Below are 19427 nucleotides of genomic sequence, written 5' to 3'. Positions count from 1 at the left end.
TTGTGGCCATTAAAAAGAGTAGTAAGGAAGTATTACCTTATTCACATTTAGTAAGAGATTGCCCTGAGACATTAACCATTAAGATTACATTTTTTATTATTTATTTATTTTATTTTTGGATGTCCTGGGTCTTCATTGCTGTGCAGGGTTTTCTCTAGTTGCGGCGAGTGGGGGCTACTCTCTAGTTGCAGTGCTCAGGCTTCTCACTGCTGTGCCTTCTCTTGCTGTGGGGTGCAGGCTCTAGGGCACTCAGGCTTCAGTAGTTGCAGCACATGTAGCAAATGGGCTCAGCTGCTTTGAGGCATGTGCAAACTTCCTGGACCAGGGATCAAACCTACGTCTCCTGCACTGGCAGGCGGATTCTTTCCCACTGAGTCAACAGGGGAGCCCTTGAAATTACATTTTGAACTCGGGGATGACCATTCTATCTCCCTGTTCACTCCTGTCTAGCCTTCCACACCAAGATGGTCTCCATCTCATGACTTGTCCCACTGCTCAAGAAAATCTTCTGCTAGAGACTTCCCTGGCTGTCCAGTGGTTAAGACTCCATGCCTCCAACCCAAATGACCCAGGTTCATTCCCTGGTTGGGGAACTAAGATCCACATGCCATGTGGCAGGGCCAGAAAAGAAAAGAAAAAAGCCCACCTTCTGCTAGATTTTCTCATACTTACCCCCACACTCTGCACTAAGTCATCTCAACCACACTTGCCCTGGTCATCCAACAGAATCTCTCTTCCTGACCCCCTCTTAGTCTCTGGCTTTTTTAAAAAAATTTATTTCTTTTTAATTGGAGGATAATTGGTCTATGGTATTGATTGTGTTTGTTTCTGCCATACATTAACATGAATCAGCTATCAGCTCAGTTCAGTCGCTCAGTGCCTAACTGTTTGCAACCCCATGGACTGCAACACACCAGGTTTCCCTGTCCATCACCAGCTCCCGGAGCTTGCTCACACTCATAGGTATACATATGTCCCCTCCCTCTTGAACCTGCCTCCCACCCCCCATCCCATCTTACCCCTCTAGGTTATCACAGAACACCAGATTTGAGCTCCCTGCATCATACAGTAAATTTTTCACTGGCATTCTAATTTTACATATGGTAACGTATATGTTTCAATGCTATTTTCTCAGGTCATTCCACCTCTGGCTGCTTGTTGTTGTGGTTGTTCAGTCACTAAGTTGTGTCCGACTCTTTGTGACACCATGGACTGCAGCCCGCCAGGCTTCCCTTTCCTGTCCTTCACTAACTCCCTGAGTTTGCTCAAACTCATGTCCTTTGAGTTGGTGATGCCATCCAACCATTTCATCCTATGTCACCCGCTTCTCTGTCACTCCCTTCTCCTCTTGCCCTCAATCTGGCTTCTTATATTACATCTATTTGCAATCCTTTCCATATGGGATAATTTGTTCCCTTGTCCCCCCATTAAAATATAATTCTGTGGAACCAGGACCTGGAGGGCTCTCATTAACTGGTGGGTAAGAGAATGATAAACCAAGTGCCAGGAACCTAGGAAGTACTCCATGGCAGACCAAATGTCTGCATGACAGGATGGCAACATGGATTGAACTCACTCATTTGACCTTTGATGGATCCTTAATCACAGATGTAAATGAATGCCTGGATACCCAGGCCTGCCCTTCAAAAGCTACCTGCACCGACACTGTGGAAAGCTACTTCTGCACCTGTAAATCCGGATTTGAATCAAGCAATGGGAAGCCACATTTTAATGATACCAGAGTGATGTGCAGAGGTGAGTGTTATTTAGGTAAGAACATTCTAGAAAAAAGTAGGTCTGCTTATCCCTCATATTGAGGTATTGGACCTAAATTTGGAGAATAACTGATCAAGTCAATGGGTTTGATAGTAAAGACCTACGTGTTAGGCATGGAAAACATTTTTGTTGAATATCATAAAGAGCCATTAAATTCTTTAGCTCAAAGGTCTTTTTGTTTAGATTGCATAGTTTTGGGGTCTAAATATTAAATAAAAGGAGCTTCCCTGGTAGCTCAGCAGGTAAAGAATCTGCCTGCAATGCAGGAGACCCCGATTCGATTCCTGGGTTGGGAAGTTCCTCTGGAGAAGGGATAGGCTACCCACTCCAGTATTCTTGGGCTTCCCTGGTGGCACAGACAGTAAAGAATCTGCCTGCAGTGCGGGAGACCTGGGTTCGATCCCTGGGTAGGGAAGATCCCCTGGAGGGGGGCATGACAACTCACTCCAGTATTCTTGCCTGGAGAATCCCCATGGATGGAGGATCCTGGCGGGCTACAGTCCATAAGGTCAAAAAGAGTCAGACATGACTGAGTGACTAAGCACAGCACAGAACTAAATAAGAAGGAATGTTAGCCAAGGATGTAGAAAAGGGATTTGTTCCCAATCTGGAATATTTTTAAGTCCATATTAATAAGGGGTTGGCAGGCATGTATAGCATACTAATTTTTTCTCACTTGGAAATGTTGTTTTTCAGTCACTAAGTGGTGTCTGACCCTTTGCGACCCCATGGACTGAAGCACACCAGGCTCCACTGTCCTTCACTATCTCCTAGAGTTTGCTCAAACTCATGTCCATTGAGCTGGTGATGTAATCTAACCATCTCATCCTCTGCTCCCCTCTTCTCCTTTTGCCCTCAATTTTTCCCAGCATCAGGGTCTTTACCAATGAGTCAGCTCTGGCCAAAGGATTGGAGTTTCAGCTTCAGCATCAGTCCTTTCAATGAATAGTCAGGGTTGGTTTCCTTTAGGATTGACTGGTTTGATCTCCTTGTTGTCCATGGGACTCTCAAGAGTCTTCGCCAACACCACAATTTTAAGGCATCAATTCTTCAGCACTCAGCCTTTTTGTGGTCCAACTCTGCACCCGTACTTGACTACTGGAAAAACCATAGCTTTGACCTTTCTCAGCAAAGTGGTGTTTCTGCTTTTTTAATACACTGTCTAGATTTGTCATAGACTTCCTTCTAAGGAGAATGTTTCCTAATACATTGAAAATATATAGTTCACATAAAATTCTATTCCTACCATTTTGCATTTTGGGGTTTCAAAAAACTCTTTTAGCACTTACATTTATATTTATAGCAAAAAAAAAACCTTAATGAAGCGGTTATAAAGATTTGTGCATGGGAATTTGTTTTCATTGTATATTCTAACATGTTATTTCAGAGGTTTAGAATGTAGTTTTTAGAAAGTGTTTTAAAAGAACTCAACTCCTGAAGCACACTAGTGAGTTTTCAGATGTTGCTCCTGAGTTTTTCACATGGAGAAATCAACTCATATAAAAAGAGTTGTTTATGAATTTATTTTTTAGGTAGAGAGAAATTTTCTCAGGAGTGGGACTGCTGGATCATATGGCAACTCTATCGTTAGTTTTTTGAGGAATTTTCATACTATTCTCCATAATGGCTATATGAATTTACATTCCCACCAACAATGTAGGAGGGTTCCCTTCTCTCTGCACCCTCTCCAGCATATATTGTGTGTAGACTCTGAATATAAGAATACTACCTGTGATCAAGACACAGAAAATGTGGACTCATCATAAAGTCATCTTTGCTCTTCCATTGTTTTCCACACAGATGAGTTCTGTGGGTGTTCAGTCACTCAATCATACCCTGACCCCATGGACTATAGCCCACCAGGCTCCTCTTGTCCATGAAATTTCCAGGCAAGAACATTGTAGTGGATTGCCATTTTCCTCCTCCAAGGGATCTTCCTGACCCAGGGATCGAACCCACATCTCTTGTGTCTTCTGCATTGGCAGGCAGATTCTTTACCACTAGCACCACTGGCACCACCTGGGAAGCCCAGTGAGTTCCATTCTCTTTCTAAATCTTACCTCACTGTTTTGGGGGGATTTTTTTGGGGGGGGGGGCGATTCTTGTATGGTGTTTTCATATTCTCTTATACTTTGTCACTTCCTCTGAGACGTGTTTTCTAGACTCATACTTTAAAAATCTCTGTTCAGCACTTCTTGTTCCTTCTACTGTTTTTTTAAAAAATAAATAAACATATATGTTAGTTAATGTTAGTCACTCATTCATGTCTGACTCTGCAACCCCATGGACTGTAGGAGGTTGTAGCCCACCAGTCTCCTCTGTCCATGGGGTTTCCGAAGCAAGAATACTGTAATTTCCTTCTCCAGGGGATCTTCCTGACCCTTGAACCCAGGTCTCCCACATCTGAGCCACTAGGGAAGCCCAAATATGTATTAAGTCTCTTTTTTAATTTTTTAGTTAAAAAGTGTTTTATTGAAGTATTTATTGCTGTTGTTCGGTTCACTCAAGGTGAGTGCCTTGAAATGCACAGACTGTTCACTGCTCTGATGCTGGCTGATACTGTGACCTGTGTGTGGTGGACATGCACAAGCATGGGATGAAGAAGTGAACTCATGGAGCCCTGAGTGACCCCATGGAGCTGTGTCACTGACTGATTCATTTTTCATCCCTTTCCTGCCACAGATAAGAATGAATGCCTGAACACCACACTGTGCCCATTGACAGCCACGTGTAAGAACACTTGGGGAAGCTACTTTTGTGCAATCCTGGGTTTGAGACGCCTGAGGGGAGAACTCAATTTACTGGCTCCAGAGGAACTTGCGTAGGTAAGCAGATTCTCTGACACCTTCAGGTGAAAACTTTCTAAAAGAAAGATTTGACCAAAACAAATGAAGAAAAACAAACAATGAATCAGTATGGGTCTGACTTCAATATGCTAATAACCTTTAAATTCCTCAATATCTAAACATTGTCATTTGATATAGCTGTTGAGTGTGTTTATGTTTGCATAACATGTTTGCGTGTGTGCTCAGTCGCTCAGTCATGTTTGACTCTTTGTGACCCCATGGACTGTAGCCCACCAGGCTCCTCTGACCATGGGCTTCCGCAGGCAAGAATACTGGAGGCAGTTGCCATGGCTGCTTCCTCTAGGAGATCGAACCCGTGTCTCCTGTATCTCCTGAATTGGCAGATGGGTTCTTTACCACTGAGCAGAGATGCCTTCCAAATGCACAGCTTCTGTTAAAGTAACCACAAAGGCTCTCCCTAGTGGCTGTCAATTTGATATTTTAACTTGTCATCCTTACTTCTATTCAAAAAAATCCAAAGATAGAGCAATTCAATTAAAAAACAGAAAGACAAATTCTTTTTCAAAAGAATTGCTGCATGTACATGTATAACTTGGAGAAGGAAATGGCAACCCACTCCAGTATTCTTGCCTAGAAAACTCTATGGACAGAGGAGCCTGGGAGGCTACAGTCTATGGAGTTGCAAAAGAGTCGGACATGACTGAGCATGCATGCACATGTATAACTGAACCAATTTGCTGTACACCTGAAACTAACACAATATTGTTAATCAACTATACTCCAATACAAAATAAAAAATGTTTTTAAAAAAGGACAACCCACTGAATCGGAGAAAATATTCACAAATTATGTGATGGATAAGGGGTTAATATCCAAAATATACAAACAGCACATACAACATCAAAAAATTTTTTTAATTTTTTGATTAAAAATGGACAGAAGACCTGTATAGACATGTTTTCAAAGACATACAGCTGGCCAACAGGCACATGAAAAGATGCTCAACATTGCTGATCATCAGAGAAATGCAAATCAAAAGCACAATGAAATATCACCTCACACATGTTAGAATGGCTATCATGGAAAAGTCTACAAACAACAAATGTTGAAGAAGATGTGGGAATGTAAATTGGTGCAGCCACTATGGAAAACAGTATGGAGGTTCCTCAAAAAACTAAAACTAGAGCTACCGTATGATCCAGCAATTCCATTACCGGATATATATCTGAAGAAAGCAAAGACATTAATTTGAAAAGATACGTTCACCCAAATGTTCATAGCAACAGTATTTACAATAGCCAAGATACAGAAGCAACCTGTGTCCATTGACAGATGAATAAATAAAGAAGATGTGAGATATATAAAGAGACAGACAGATAGATATAGATATATACACGCAATGAAATACTACTCAGCAACAAAAAGAAGGAAATTCTGACATTTGCAACAATACGGACTAGAGGGTTTATACTTAGCGAAATAAATCAGACAAAGAAAGACAACTGCTGCATGATATTACTTACATGGAAGAAATAAAACAAACAGATGTATATAACAAAACAGAAACAGATTCACAGATATAGAGAACAAACTAGTGGCTACCAGTGGGGAGAAGAAAGGGGGAGTGTCAAGATAGGGGTATAGAATTAAGAGGCACAAACAAGTATGTATAAAATAAATAAGCAACAAGGATATATGGCCCAGCACAGGGAAATATACCCATTACTTTGTGATAATTTTAAATGAGGTAAAATCTATAAAAATATAGAATCACTATATTATACATCTGAAACTAATACAATATTATAAATAAACTATACTTCAATTTTGGGCTTCCCTGGGGACTCAGATGGTAAAGAATGTCTGCAATGCTGGAGACCCAAGTTTGAGCCCTGGGTTGGGAAGATGCCCTGGAGAAGGGAATGGCAACCCACTCCAATATTCTTGCCTGGAGGATTCTATGGACAGAGGAGCCTGGCAGGCTACAATCCATGGGGTCACAAAGACGCTAATGAGAGACTAACACACACACTCACATACTTCAACTGGCCAGCAGGCATGACAACCAGCAGGTATGACTAAGAAGCAGAAATCCCATTTGGAAAGAAAACTGGGAGGAAAGTTGGGAGGGAAATTCCTCCAACTTCAGACTGTGAACAAAGAGTTCTTTTTTTTTTTTTTTGAACTCTCATTCTATTTCTAGGAATCAACCCTAGTTCCCCTACCCCAACCCAAGTTGCATTTTCGGAAGACCGTAAACAACAGGTATGTTCCCCTCTTTGTAAATCTGTTTGGTGCCCACCACCAGTATGTGGAAATAAACAATAATTACAAACAAAATATTCTCTAGAGGGAATATGCTTAAATATAAAATATAAAACAAGGGTTCAAATCAACCCCCTCAACCCCACCAGTGCATACACACATATGCTCTGGGGATAAAAAGGTGTTTCTTAATATTAACATTTTTAGATCCTCTCCTATTTCTTCCATATTTTATGCTTTACCGATTGCTTTCATTTTGAGCAACAAAGTATTGTTTGAGGAAAATATGGCAGCCATGAAGTGTTCTCAGTCAACACTAGCTTTGTACAGAATTAATTATAAAAACAGAACCACCCTGGGACTTCCCTGGTGGTGCAGTGGTTAAGACTTCATGCTTCCAATGTAGGGGACATGGGGTCTATCGCTGGTCAGGGAACTAAGATCCCTGGCCAAATGGCATGATCAAATTATTTTTTTAAAAAGAGGCACCCCTACCCCCTCAATTTAATCATTATTATGATTGATATAGTTTCACTGTTGCAAGCACTGTGTGTTATTGTAAATAAATCTTTTAAAGGTGACCTACAAAGCAAATATATGTTACATTAAGACAATAAGGAAACCAGTATGTACACCCATAAGATGAATTTTCAAAATCCAGTCCTTTGTTTCATTAAAAGTTATTTGTAGTTTGGTCTAAGTTGTCCAATGTCATGTAGACCTTACAGGAATTAAAAATCCTGCCTTCTAGACCATTTAGGTCAAAGTGCACTTTTGGAAAATAGACTGTCTCTAGCCACAGTCAAGAATAAAGGTAAATATGTTATGAAGATTGTTTTTATTAAAAGAGAGAGTGGAAGAACCTGTCTACGTTATTATATGTTACTTACAAAGGTTATGTATAAATAATATGTTATATAGGAACACAAAGATTTTATGTAAAATATATGAAAACAGAAATAAGTTTTAATATTTTGACTATTATGAGTGGTTCTTGGTTATTATTATGTCTCCATCCCCTAAAGTTAATATATTTGAATTGCCTCTCCTCCAATTTTAATTTATTTTGATTTTGTCAGTGGGAAAAAAGGGATTAGCTTGAGAGTTTAGATTTTATTATATTTAGGCACTTTTGACACTTTGGTTCTCTAGAAATTATTTTTGAGGATAATGAGGTGGGTCTTGAACTAATTCACTCTTTTCAAATGGATACCCACTAGTCCCAAAACAATGTATTGAACTTTATTTACATTGTGTGTGTGTGTTAAACTCCAACAAGTGTGTTTGATTTTGCAGTCTTGCATTCACAGATATGTCAGAGTATTTCTCTGCCAGGACCAATTGTTTTAATAAAGCTTCTGAGAACTTAAGAACAACCTCTGGATGCTTTTAACTGAATGAAAGCTAATTATATGTTTCTATTCTTTCCTTTAGGACACCACCAAAGACCCGAATAACAGCAAGAGGATTAACTGTATTACCATGGTGACAAAAGGAGTACCAGAAGATAACAATGTCACACTTGTGTTACAGGTTTGAAATCATTCCTAGTTTCTGTGAATGTTTTCTCACAGTAGATAATTCTCCATCTTTTTCTTCCTCCAATATGCCTGAAGGAATTAATTATAAGTTAGATGGGACAAGTTCTTTTTCCTTTCTGTCTCCACATCACAGGAGGAATGCAAACCCCACAATAGATTTTTACCTTAAATCTATTGGCTACAGAGGTCTCTCCCTTCCTAATTTTCTGAAAATAAGCAATTTCCCATATTAGATGACAATTGATCATTTCTGTAGGGGTATACTAAAAAGCTGTAAGAAAAAGCACAAATGCAGGGGAATTAAGAAGAAAAGCAAAGGTGAAACAAGGTAGCATGGGCACGTTCTCAGTCGCTCCGTCGTGTCCAACTCTTGGCAACCCCACAGACTATATAGCCCACCAGGCTCCTCTGTCCATAGGATTTTCTAGGCAGAAATACTGGAGTGGGTTGCGATTTCCCCCTTCAGGGGATCGTCTGAACCCAGGAAACCAGGTAGAAGGTGATGCAAAATCTAAGACCAGTGAATTAAAAATATTCAGTTACTTCACAATGGAATGAAGTGACAGTGTAAGGTCTGAGTTTCTTCCAACTTTGTTTAAACATTCGCGTCTTTTCCCTACAAACTGTTCCCTTCTTCTGCTATTGAGCAAAGGGAATAACCCCAGAGAAAGCTCATAGTTGTGGAAGCTTCAAGAAAGGTGTGGAAAATAGAATCTGTAGTCTTAGTTTCCTTTTATGATTTCCTACCAGACAATAGTTATTTTCACATCCTTGTTTGTTTATTCCTAAATATTTCATTCTTTTTTTAAAATTTTTAGTGGCATATCACACTATTTTGTTTATTTCTAGGTATTTTATTCTTTTTTAAAAATTTTATTGAAGTATAGTGGATTGACAGAGTTGTGTTAGTTTCAGGTGTATAGCAAAGAGATTCAGTTATATATATATATACATACACATATATATTCATTCTTTCTCAGATTCTTTTCCTATATAGATTATTACAGAATATTGAGTATAGTTCCCTGTGCTATACAGTAGGCCCCTGTTGCTTACCTGTTTGGGTAAACAACAGGTGTGTGTATGTTAATCCCAAATTCCTAAATTGTCCCTCCCCAGATCCCACATTTCCCCTTTGGTAACCATTAGTTTGTTTTAGAAATCTGTGAGTCTGTTTCTATTTTGTAAGCACACTCACAATTTTTAAATTTATTTTTTTCCATTATGGTTTATCACAGGATAGTGAGTGTAGTTCCCTCTGCTATACAGTAGGACCTTGTTTTTTATCCATCCTATGTATAATAGTTTGCATCTGCTAATCCCAAACTCCCAGTCCATCTCTCTCCTACCCCTCTCCCCCTTGGCAACCATAAGTCTGCACACTCATACGTCTGCACACTCACTACATCTGCATACTCACTATTTGTATGGCAGGAAATAGCCGATTCTTTTGGCAACATCAGCAACATCATCACCGAGTCATCTCAGAGACGCAAGGAAGAAATTGCCCATTTAGCGACACAGTATCTTCACAGAGTGCAGTCGGCAGCCTACGAAGCTGCCCTCAATCGACGCACAGGAGGAATGCTGAGGAGAGAGTCACAATTTATGGGTAAGCTGAGGTGTGGATACTCAGGCAGACTTTTCAACTTAATTTGGGTTCAGGAAATGTTGGTTGAGCTACAAATCCATTGGCAGAAAACAGCCTTCTCTTTCTTTACACTGGCAAAATCTGTGTATGTACTTGACATGAAATTTCTTATTTCTCTTCAGAACGCTAAGTTTGCATTGGATGAGGCTTGAAAGTTCATTTGACTGGACCATCCATTCATCTTTCAAGTCTAACCTATTTTTAAAGTGAATCTTTTGTGATTGTGTGTACTGTCACTTTTAATCCAAGAGTCAACCTAGAGTTATGTACAAATCTTTATCAAGGATACACTGAAGGATAAAGCAGCCTTTAGTCTTAGAATCAATAAGAGTTGAGGGCATAAACAGCACCTAGTGAAATGTCTGGTACTTCAAAGTATTTACTAATCATCAAATGAATGACTGAATATAAGGACATAAAAAACTGTGGTGCTATCATCAATTAAAGGATAAGATTTCACTTTTTGGAAAAAATTATTTTATTGAAATATAGTTTCTCCCCTCCATATCCTTAAGTTTTTAGACTTTTTTTCCCCTGATGACATCATGAGTAAGCAATGGTTTCTTGCTATAGTTTTATGTGCATTTCACAGATTACTAATGGACTAGAGGTCTTTATTTTATGCTGGCCATTAGATTTCATTTCTGTAATTATTCTGATCTATACTCTTTGTTCATTTTCCCTTGTCCAGTTGTTCTTTGTCCGTTATATTTTTGGTTTTTATCTTATTGAATTTTAGGAGCTCTTCACATATGATGGACCTCATTTATGTTTCTAAATAACTTCTGCCAATCTGTGGTTTCTTGAAAGGACTTTTGGGTGAAGATGTTTCCACTTTTGATGTAACCACATTTTTCTGTCTTAGGGATATGAGGAGGGAGATAGCAAATGCCAGGGAAGCAGTTTGTGATGCTAATTAAACTGATTAGAGTAGGCTTGGAGAGGAGGTGAGATTTGTAAGAAGACTTGAAGGAGTGAGCTACGTGCATATCTCATGGAGAATGATCCTGAGCAGAAGGCTTGGAGTGAGCATTCCTGGTGTACTGGAGGTACTTGCAGAATGTCTGGAAATGACTGGTCAATGTAAGGCAAGATCAGACAGGGTCTTCCTGAGAATTGCAACTACACTGGCTTTTATTCAGGGAGACACTATCCGATTCACATTTTGAAAGGATCCGACTGGCTGCTCTGGAGGAACAGTGAATGCAGTTATGTGATTGGGATGAGCCAGGAGAGATCTACTGGTGGTCTAGATGAAGTCAGTGCCCCAAATCAGATTCACACCAAGATTGGTGTCTTTTCAGCAAAATGTGTGAATTTGCTGCCAGGATTGATGTAGAGCTTGAGAGAAAGAGAAAGGTTGGTGCTAAAGCTGATTAATGTGTAGGTGATTAAAATATTTGGCCTAGGTGATTAAAATATTTGGCTTGTTCAAAACAAAAGAGACAGAAGAGTGAGTATGGAGAGATGGAGTGAAGGAATAAGATGACTTGTGATTCTTTTTTTAATTAATTTTTATTGGAGTATGGTACTTTACAGTGTTGTGTTGGTTTCTACTGTACAGCAAGATGAATCAGCTACATGTCCTCTTTTTTTGGATTTCCTTCCCATTTAGGTCACAACAGAGCACTGAGTAGAGTTCCCTGTGCTATATGGTAGATTCTCATTAGTTATCTATTTTATTTGTTGTTATTGTTTAGTCACTAAGTCGTGTCCAACTCTTCTGAGGCCCCATGGATGGATGGTAGCCTGCTAGGCTTCTCTATCCATGGGATTTCCCAGGCAAGAACACTAGATGGGTTGCCATTTCCTCACCAAGGGATCTTCCTGACCCAGAGATTGAACTCAAATCTCTGGCATCTCCTGCACTGGCAGGCAGATTCTTTACCACTGAGCCACCTAGGAAGCCCATAGTATCAATAGTAACTGACTTATATGCCTTGTGATTCTTCGGCATGTATCTAACTAAGTGAAAAAGTGTATGATTAGTAGATAATGGCCTCTTAAACTTTTTAATTGAGACCTTCTCTTGAAAGGTAGTGTGGTCAAAAGAAAAGATATCAGTCTCATGATTAGAAGAGATAAGACAATCTCATGCCAGCCTCACTCAACTCTACCATATCGAATCTGTTCCCTCCAATAAGAGACTGGGTGCCCAAATAAAGCCAACAGCTTCTATGTGTCCACTCCAACTCCATCACCCAAGCTCCAGTTTTCACTTGAAGCTCCTACACTTGTCAAGGGCTTCCTTGATAGCTCAGATGGTAAAGAATCCACCTGCAATGCAGGAGACCCCAGTTTGACTCCTGGGTCAGGAAGATCCACTGGAGAAGGGATAGGCTTCCCACTTCAGTATTCTTGGGCTTCCCTTGTTGCTCAGCTGGTAAAGAATCTGCCTGTAATGTGGGAGACCTGGGTTCAATCCCTGGGTTGGGAAGATCCAGTGGGGAAATTCCTATGGGAATTTCTACCCACTCCAGGGATAGACTACCCACTCCAGTATTCTTACCTGAAGAATTCCATAGACTGTGTAGTCTGTGGGGTCACAAAGTGTTGGACGGTCCTACAGTTGTCATTTTTTTTAATTTAATTTTTATTCATTTATTTTTTTTTGCCACACTATGCTGCATGTGGAATCTTAGTTCCCTGACCAGGGATCGAATCCGTGCACCTTGCATTGGGAGCATGAAGTCTTAAACACTGGGCCGCCAGAAAAGTCCTTGTCATTTTTTTTAAATGAGAAGGACAAGGAGATTATATTTTAAAATAAGTGTTTATAAAGATTTCCAATATTCACACAGATTTTTTGTTTTTTAGTTATTAAAGCACTGACTATCAAGAACAGCTGCAAAACAGAAAATGAGATAGTTAAATTACAGACTGAAAAGGAGTCAATGGACATCGATTGCACTGTTGTCACTGGAGGAGGAACTGGAGGTAACAGAAATTACCTAGATTATCTCAACGTCTCTAGAATTGGGGGGAGGGGAAATTTACTTTTATTTTTCATTGAATTATATTAATAATTAATACACAATACTATACTAATTTCAGCTGTACAGCAGGCTGATTTGATACTTTTATACATTATGAATGATCTACTCACTGTGCAAAATTGTTGCATTATTGCTGACTATATTCTGTGTCTGTAATTACATCTTTGTGACATATATTTTGCAGCTGAAAGTTGGTACCTCTTAATCCTAATCACCCACCTTCTCACCATGCCCTCTCCATATTCTTTTCTCTGGAAACCACCACTGTGTTCTCTGTGTCCATGAGTCTGTTTCTCTTTTGTCTTTTGTCTTAGATTCCACATAGATGTGAAATCACGTGGGATTTGTCTTTCTCTGCCTGACTCATTTCACTCAACATAACATCATACCCTTCAGGTCCATCGATGTTGCTGCAAATGGCGAGACTTCATTCTTTTTTGTGGGTCTGTCTAGACAAGGCTACGGTTTTTCCAGTAGTCATGTATGGATGTGAGGGCTGGACTATAAAGAAAGCTGAGCACCGAAGAATTGATGCTTTTGAACTGTGGTGATGGAGAAGATTCTTGAGAGTTCCTTGGACAGCAAGGAGATCCAACCAGTCCATCCTAAAGGAAATCAGTCCTGAATATTCATTGGAAGGACTGATGCTGAAGCTGAAACTCAAATACTTTGGCCACCTGATGCAGAGTTAACTCATTGGGAAAGACCCTGATGCTGGGAAAGATTGAAGGCAAGAGGAGAAGGGGACAACAAAGGATGAGATGGTTGGATGGCATCACTGACTCAATGGACATGAGTTTGAGTAAACTCCGGGAGTTGGTGATGGACTGGGAGGCCTGGCGTGCTGCAGTCCACGGGGTCGCAAAGAGTCAGACATGACTGAGCGACTCAACTGAACTGAACTGAACTGAATATTCCATTGTGTATGTATACCACATCTTTATCCATTCATCTGTGGAGGACATTTAGGTTGCTTCCATATCTTGACCATTGTAAACTGCTGCAAGGGACACAGGAGATACCTTTTCTAAAATCCAGACATAGCCTTAACATCCTGCAAGTGGAAAGACTTTGAAATCTCCTCCATCTCTTTTTCATGGATGTATGATCTAACAAAGTAAGATTTAAGATTCTACATTCCGTATTTGACTTCTTAGAGACTTGCCAGATAAATTCTTAACTTTGGCTACACATTCCCCCATCTTCTCCTCAGGTTGATCGTATCCTTGCTTCCTTTCAGGTGCTGTGGTCTTTATTTCTTACAAGTCTTTCGGGTCCATCTTAGATGGCTCCTTTGTGTCTAAGGAAAACCTAGCTCTTGATGAAAAGCTGGATCACTTTCAACTAAATTCCAAGGTGATAAGTGGTACCACAGGATACAGGAAGAATTATTCTCTGGCCAAACCCGTGAACTTCACATTTCACCATATACAGGTGGGCAAATTATCAACTTGTTTGAGCACCTAGAGATTTCTACCAATCACACCTGTAAACCCAGTAGTGAAAAAGTATGGTTTTGGTAGTCAGTTCTTTCTGCCCAAGATGGTTTATCAGGAATTGCCAATGGAGATTGGAAATTCACCCCAGTGCTTGGTTAATAGCTACTCCAAAAATTACGTGATGGGAATTATTCCCTCAACAGACTAAGAAGTGATAAAAACTGTAGCCTTATTTACTGTTGGGAAATGAACAGATAAAGACAACTCTTTGCAATCCCATGGACTATAGCCTGCCAGGCTCCTCTGTTAATGGGATTTTCCAGGCAAGAATACTGGAGTGGGTTGGCATTTTCTCTTCCAGGGGATCCTCCCAACCCAGGGATAGAATCCATGTCTCCTGTACTGGCAGGCAGATTCTTTACCACTGAGCCACCTGGGAAGCCCAAGATGTTCATAGTAAGGTCTCTTAAAGTCAAATCATCCAGTCACATACTTTAAGTATGTACAGTTATATTTGTCAAGTATTCCTCAATAAAGCTGGAAAAAATAGAAGACTCAACTTAAAAAATTAAAAGTTAGATGAGAGCTTCCCTGGTAGCTCAATGGTAAAGAATCCACCTGCCAATGCAGGACACATGGGCTCGATCACACATGATCCTAAGAAGATCCCAAATGCCTCAGGGCAACTAAGCCTGTGTGTTACAATTACTAAACCTGAGCTCTAGAGCCCTCGGGCTGCAACTACTGAGCCCACATGTCGCAACTACTGAAGCCCACACACCCTAGAGCCCATGCTCAGCAACAAGAGAAGCCAGCTATCACAGTGAGAAGCCCGTGCACCGCAACTCGAGAGTAGGCCCTGCTCTCTGAAACTAGAGAAAAGCCTGCACAGCAACGAAGACCCAGCACAGCCAAAAATAAAGAAAGAAAGAAATTTTGAAGTCAGATGAAAGGGGTTTTTTTAACATTTGGAAGGATTTCATTTCTGACCCAAGAATTGAATCTTGAGCCTCTAATTAATTGAAGAGGAATTTGAAAATACATTCTCTGGTCTTCCAGTTCTAAATAGAAGATACTTTATATAACAAAGCCTATATTGAATATGGTATCTTGCACTTCAAAACTTGTTGAGTGTAGATCTCATAGTGTTCTTACCACAAAAACAAACAAACAAAAAGCCGAAACAAAGGGACACAGGAAACTTTAGGAAGTGTTGGGTATGTTTTGTTACTTTGATGGTGGTGATGGCATCACAGGTGTTTGCATGTGTCCAAATTCATCATGTTTTGCTTAGTGTGTGCTGTGTGCTCAGTCATATCTGACTCTTACGACTGTAACCCACCAGGCTCCTCTGTCCATGGGATTCTCCAGGCAAGAATACTGCAATGGGTTGTCATTTTCTACCCCAGGGGATCTTCCCAACCTAAGGATTGAATTCACGTTTCTTGTGTCTCCTGCATTGGCAGGCAGATTCTTTACCTTTGTATATTAATTATACCTCAGCATAGCCATAAAAAATAAAAAACTGAATCCCATGACTTTTAAAACACATTAAAAATTGTCCTCACAAGATATTTAATATATGCCCCTGTGCTATATATTAGGACCTTGTTGTTTATCCAGTCTAAATGTAATAGTTTGCATCTAGAAACGCCAAACTCCCAGTCCATCCTTCTCCCTTCCCCCGCCCCCTTGGCAACCACAAGTCTCTTCTCTATATATATGAGTCTGTTTCTGTGTAAACAAAATTTTTCAATAATTATAAATGGAAAGTAACGTGTAAATTGCATAAAAAATTAAAAAACAAAAACTTTAGTATAAAAATTTTTATTGGAGTATAGTGGATTTGGAATTGGTGAATTTAACTCAGATGACCATTATATCTACTACTGTGGGCAAGAATACCTTAGAAGAAATGGAGTAGCCATCATGGTCAACAAGAGTCCCAAATGCAGTACTTGGATGCAATCTCAAGAATGACACAATGATCTCTGTTCGTTTCCAGGGCAAACCATTCAGTATCACAGTAATCCAAGTCTATGCCCTGACCAGTAATGCTGAAGAAGCTGAACAGTTCTATGAAGACCTACAAGACCTTCTAGAACTAACACCCCAAAAAGATGTCCTTTTCATTATAGGGGACTGGAATGCAAAAGTAGGAAGTCAAGAAATATCTGGAGTAACAGGCAAATTTGGCCTTGGAGTACAGAATGAAGCAGGGCAAAGGCTAATAGAGTTCTGCCTAGAAAACGCACTGGTCATAGAAAACACCCTCTTCTAACAACACAGGAGAAGACTCTATACATGGACATCACCAGATGGTCAGTACCAAAATCAGATTGATTATATTCTTTGCAGCCAAAGATGGAGAAGCTCTATACATTCAGCAAAAACAAACCAGAAGCTGACTGTGGCTCAAATCATGAACTCTTTATTTCCAAATTCAGACATAAATTGAAGAAAGTGGGGAAAACCGCTAGACCACTCAGGTATGACCTAAATAAAATTCCTTGTGATTGTACAGTGGAAGTGATAAATAGATTCAAGGGTTAGATCTGATAGACAGAATGCCTGAAGAACTATGGACAGAGGTTCATGATATTGTACAGGAGGCACTGATCAAGACCATTGAAAGGTTGTTGTGGAACCACAGAAAGACGGCCGGGATTCTTGGCCTCTGGAGGAGAAGAATTCAATCTGGGGCCAGAGACGAGGCTGGATCGCTCAGAGCTTTGGTGTGATAAAGTTTTATTAAAGTATAAAAGAGATAGAGAAAGCTTCTGACATAGGCATCAGAAGGGGGCAGAAAGAGTACCCCACTGCTAGTCCTCAGCTGGATGTTATATAGTCACTAGCAGTTTGTTAATGAAAGAAAGGAATGTCTTAAACTCAGAATGACACCAGGCCCCTCATCCATAAGATGTATTTTGGAATAATCTGGGCACATTGACTTGAATTTTGCAGAAAGGCAGATAATGCAAATAGTTTCATTTACATAGATTAGGGGAACAATGTCTGAGTATAACGTAATGGTTTGTCAAGTAGATTCTGAGCCATTAGGCGGAAGACAGCTTAGGGGTAAATGCACAGTACATTAACATAGCTTAAGACAAACATTTCCATAAGAAAAATGCATTGGTTAACTCAGAGTTTGAGAACAGTTAACTTCAGGTGAAACCAGGTGTCATGGCAACAGGGTATTTTAAGAGAAACCTCTTTTAAATTTGTATAGAGAAGGGAAAAAATATCACTAGTTTGTTTCCTCCACTTAAGAGAGAGATAAAATGTCTGACACTTGCAGCCTATTTCCTCCGTTTGGAGACCCCTGGCCTTCCTACCTGTTGCCCTCTCACCATCTCCAAGAAAAAGAAATGCAATAAGGCAAAATGGTTGTCTGAGGAGTCCTTACAAATAACTGTGAAAAGAAGAGAAGTGAAAGGCAAAGGAGAAAAGGAAAGATATACCCATTTGAATGCAGAGTTCCAAAGAATAGCAAGGAAAGATAAGAAAACCTCCTCAGCAATCAATGCAAAGAAATAGAGGAAAACAATAGAATGGGCAAGTCTAGAGATCTCTTCAAGAAAATTAGAGATAGCAGGGGAACATGGAACATTTCATGCAAAGATGGGCACAATAAAGGACAGAAATGGTAGGGACCTAACAGAAGCAGAAGATATTAAGAAGAGGTGGCAAGAATACACAGAAGAACTATACAAAAAAGATCTTCATGACACAGATAATCAACATGGTGTGATCACTCACTTTGAAGCAGACATCCTGGAATGTGAAGTCAAGTGGGCCTTAGGAAGCGTCACTACTAACAAAGCTAGTGGAGGTGATGAAATTCCAGCTGAGCTAGTTCAAATCCTGAAAGATGATGCTGTGAAAGTGCTGCACTTACTATGCCAGCAAATCTGGAAAACTCAACGGTGGCTACAGAACTGGAAAAGGTCAGTTTTCATTCCAATCCCAAAGAAAGACAATGCCAAAGAATGCTCAAACCATTTCACAATTGCACTCATCTCACACGCTGGCAAAGTAATGCTCAAAATTCTCCAAGCCAGGCTTCAACAGTACGTGAACCATGAACTTTCATATGCTCAAGCTGGTTTTAGAAAAGGCAGAGGAACCAGAGATCAAATTGCCAACATCTGTTGAATCATCGAAAAAGCAGAGTTCCAGAAAAACATCTACTTCAGCTTTAATGACTATGCCAAAGACTTTGACTGTGTGAATCACAACAAACTGTGGAAAATTCTTAAAGAGATGGGAATACCAGACCACCTGACCTGCCTCCTGAGAAATCTGTATGCAGGTCAAGAAGCAACAGTTAGAACTGGACACAGAACTACAGACTGATTCCAAATATGGAAAGGAGTACATCAAGTCTGTATATTGTCACCCTGCTTATTTAACTTCTATGCAGAGTACATCATGAGAAATGCTGGGCTGGATGAAGCACAAACTGAAATCAAGATTGCCAGGAGAAATATCAATAACCTCAGAATATGCAGATGACACAACCCTTATGGCAGAAAGCAAAAAATTAAAGAGCCTCTTGATGAAAGTGAAAGAGGAGAGTGAAAAAGTTGGCTTAAAACTCAACATTCAGAAAACTAAGATCATGGCATCTGATCCCATCACTTCATGGCAAATAGATGGGGAAACAACGGAAACAGTGACAGACTTTATTTTGGGGGGCTTCTAAATCATGGTAGATGGTGACTGCAGCCATGAAATTAAAAGACGCTTGCTCCCTGGAAGAAAAGTTATGACCAGCCTAGACAGCATATTAAAAAGCAGAGACAACACTTTGCTAACAAAAGTCAGTCTAGTCAAAGCAATGGTTTTTCCAGTAGTTATGTATGGATGTGAGGGCTGGACTATAAAGAAAGCTGAGCACGAAGAATTGATGCTTTTGAACTGTGGTGGTGGAGAAGACTCTTGAGAGT

At 40.0% G+C, this 19427-nt stretch overlaps 1 protein-coding gene across 1 annotated transcript; it reads left to right on the top strand.

Moving 5' to 3' along the window:
- The first annotated feature begins 1608 nt into the window (after positions 1-1608).
- LOC145509859 (uncharacterized) lies at positions 1609-13733 on the top strand. Its single transcript, XM_081499314.1, has 7 exons — positions 1609-1755; positions 4459-4601; positions 6787-6848; positions 8283-8381; positions 9824-10001; positions 12858-12977; positions 13351-13733. Exons 4-7 carry the CDS (start codon positions 8331-8333, stop codon positions 13359-13361), a joined length of 360 nt encoding a protein of 119 aa, XP_081355440.1. The 5' UTR covers positions 1609-1755; positions 4459-4601; positions 6787-6848; positions 8283-8330; the 3' UTR covers positions 13362-13733.
- The last annotated feature ends 5694 nt before the right edge of the window (positions 13734-19427 follow it).

Source organism: Giraffa tippelskirchi, chromosome 6 (assembly GCF_054371585.1).
Source record: "Giraffa tippelskirchi isolate mGirTip1 chromosome 6, T2T-mGirTip1v1.2.pri, whole genome shotgun sequence".
Classification (NCBI taxonomy): domain Eukaryota; kingdom Metazoa; phylum Chordata; class Mammalia; order Artiodactyla; family Giraffidae; genus Giraffa; species Giraffa tippelskirchi.
The sequence above is the reverse complement of the archived record's forward strand: the minus strand, read 5'-3'. Positions and strand labels throughout refer to the sequence as shown.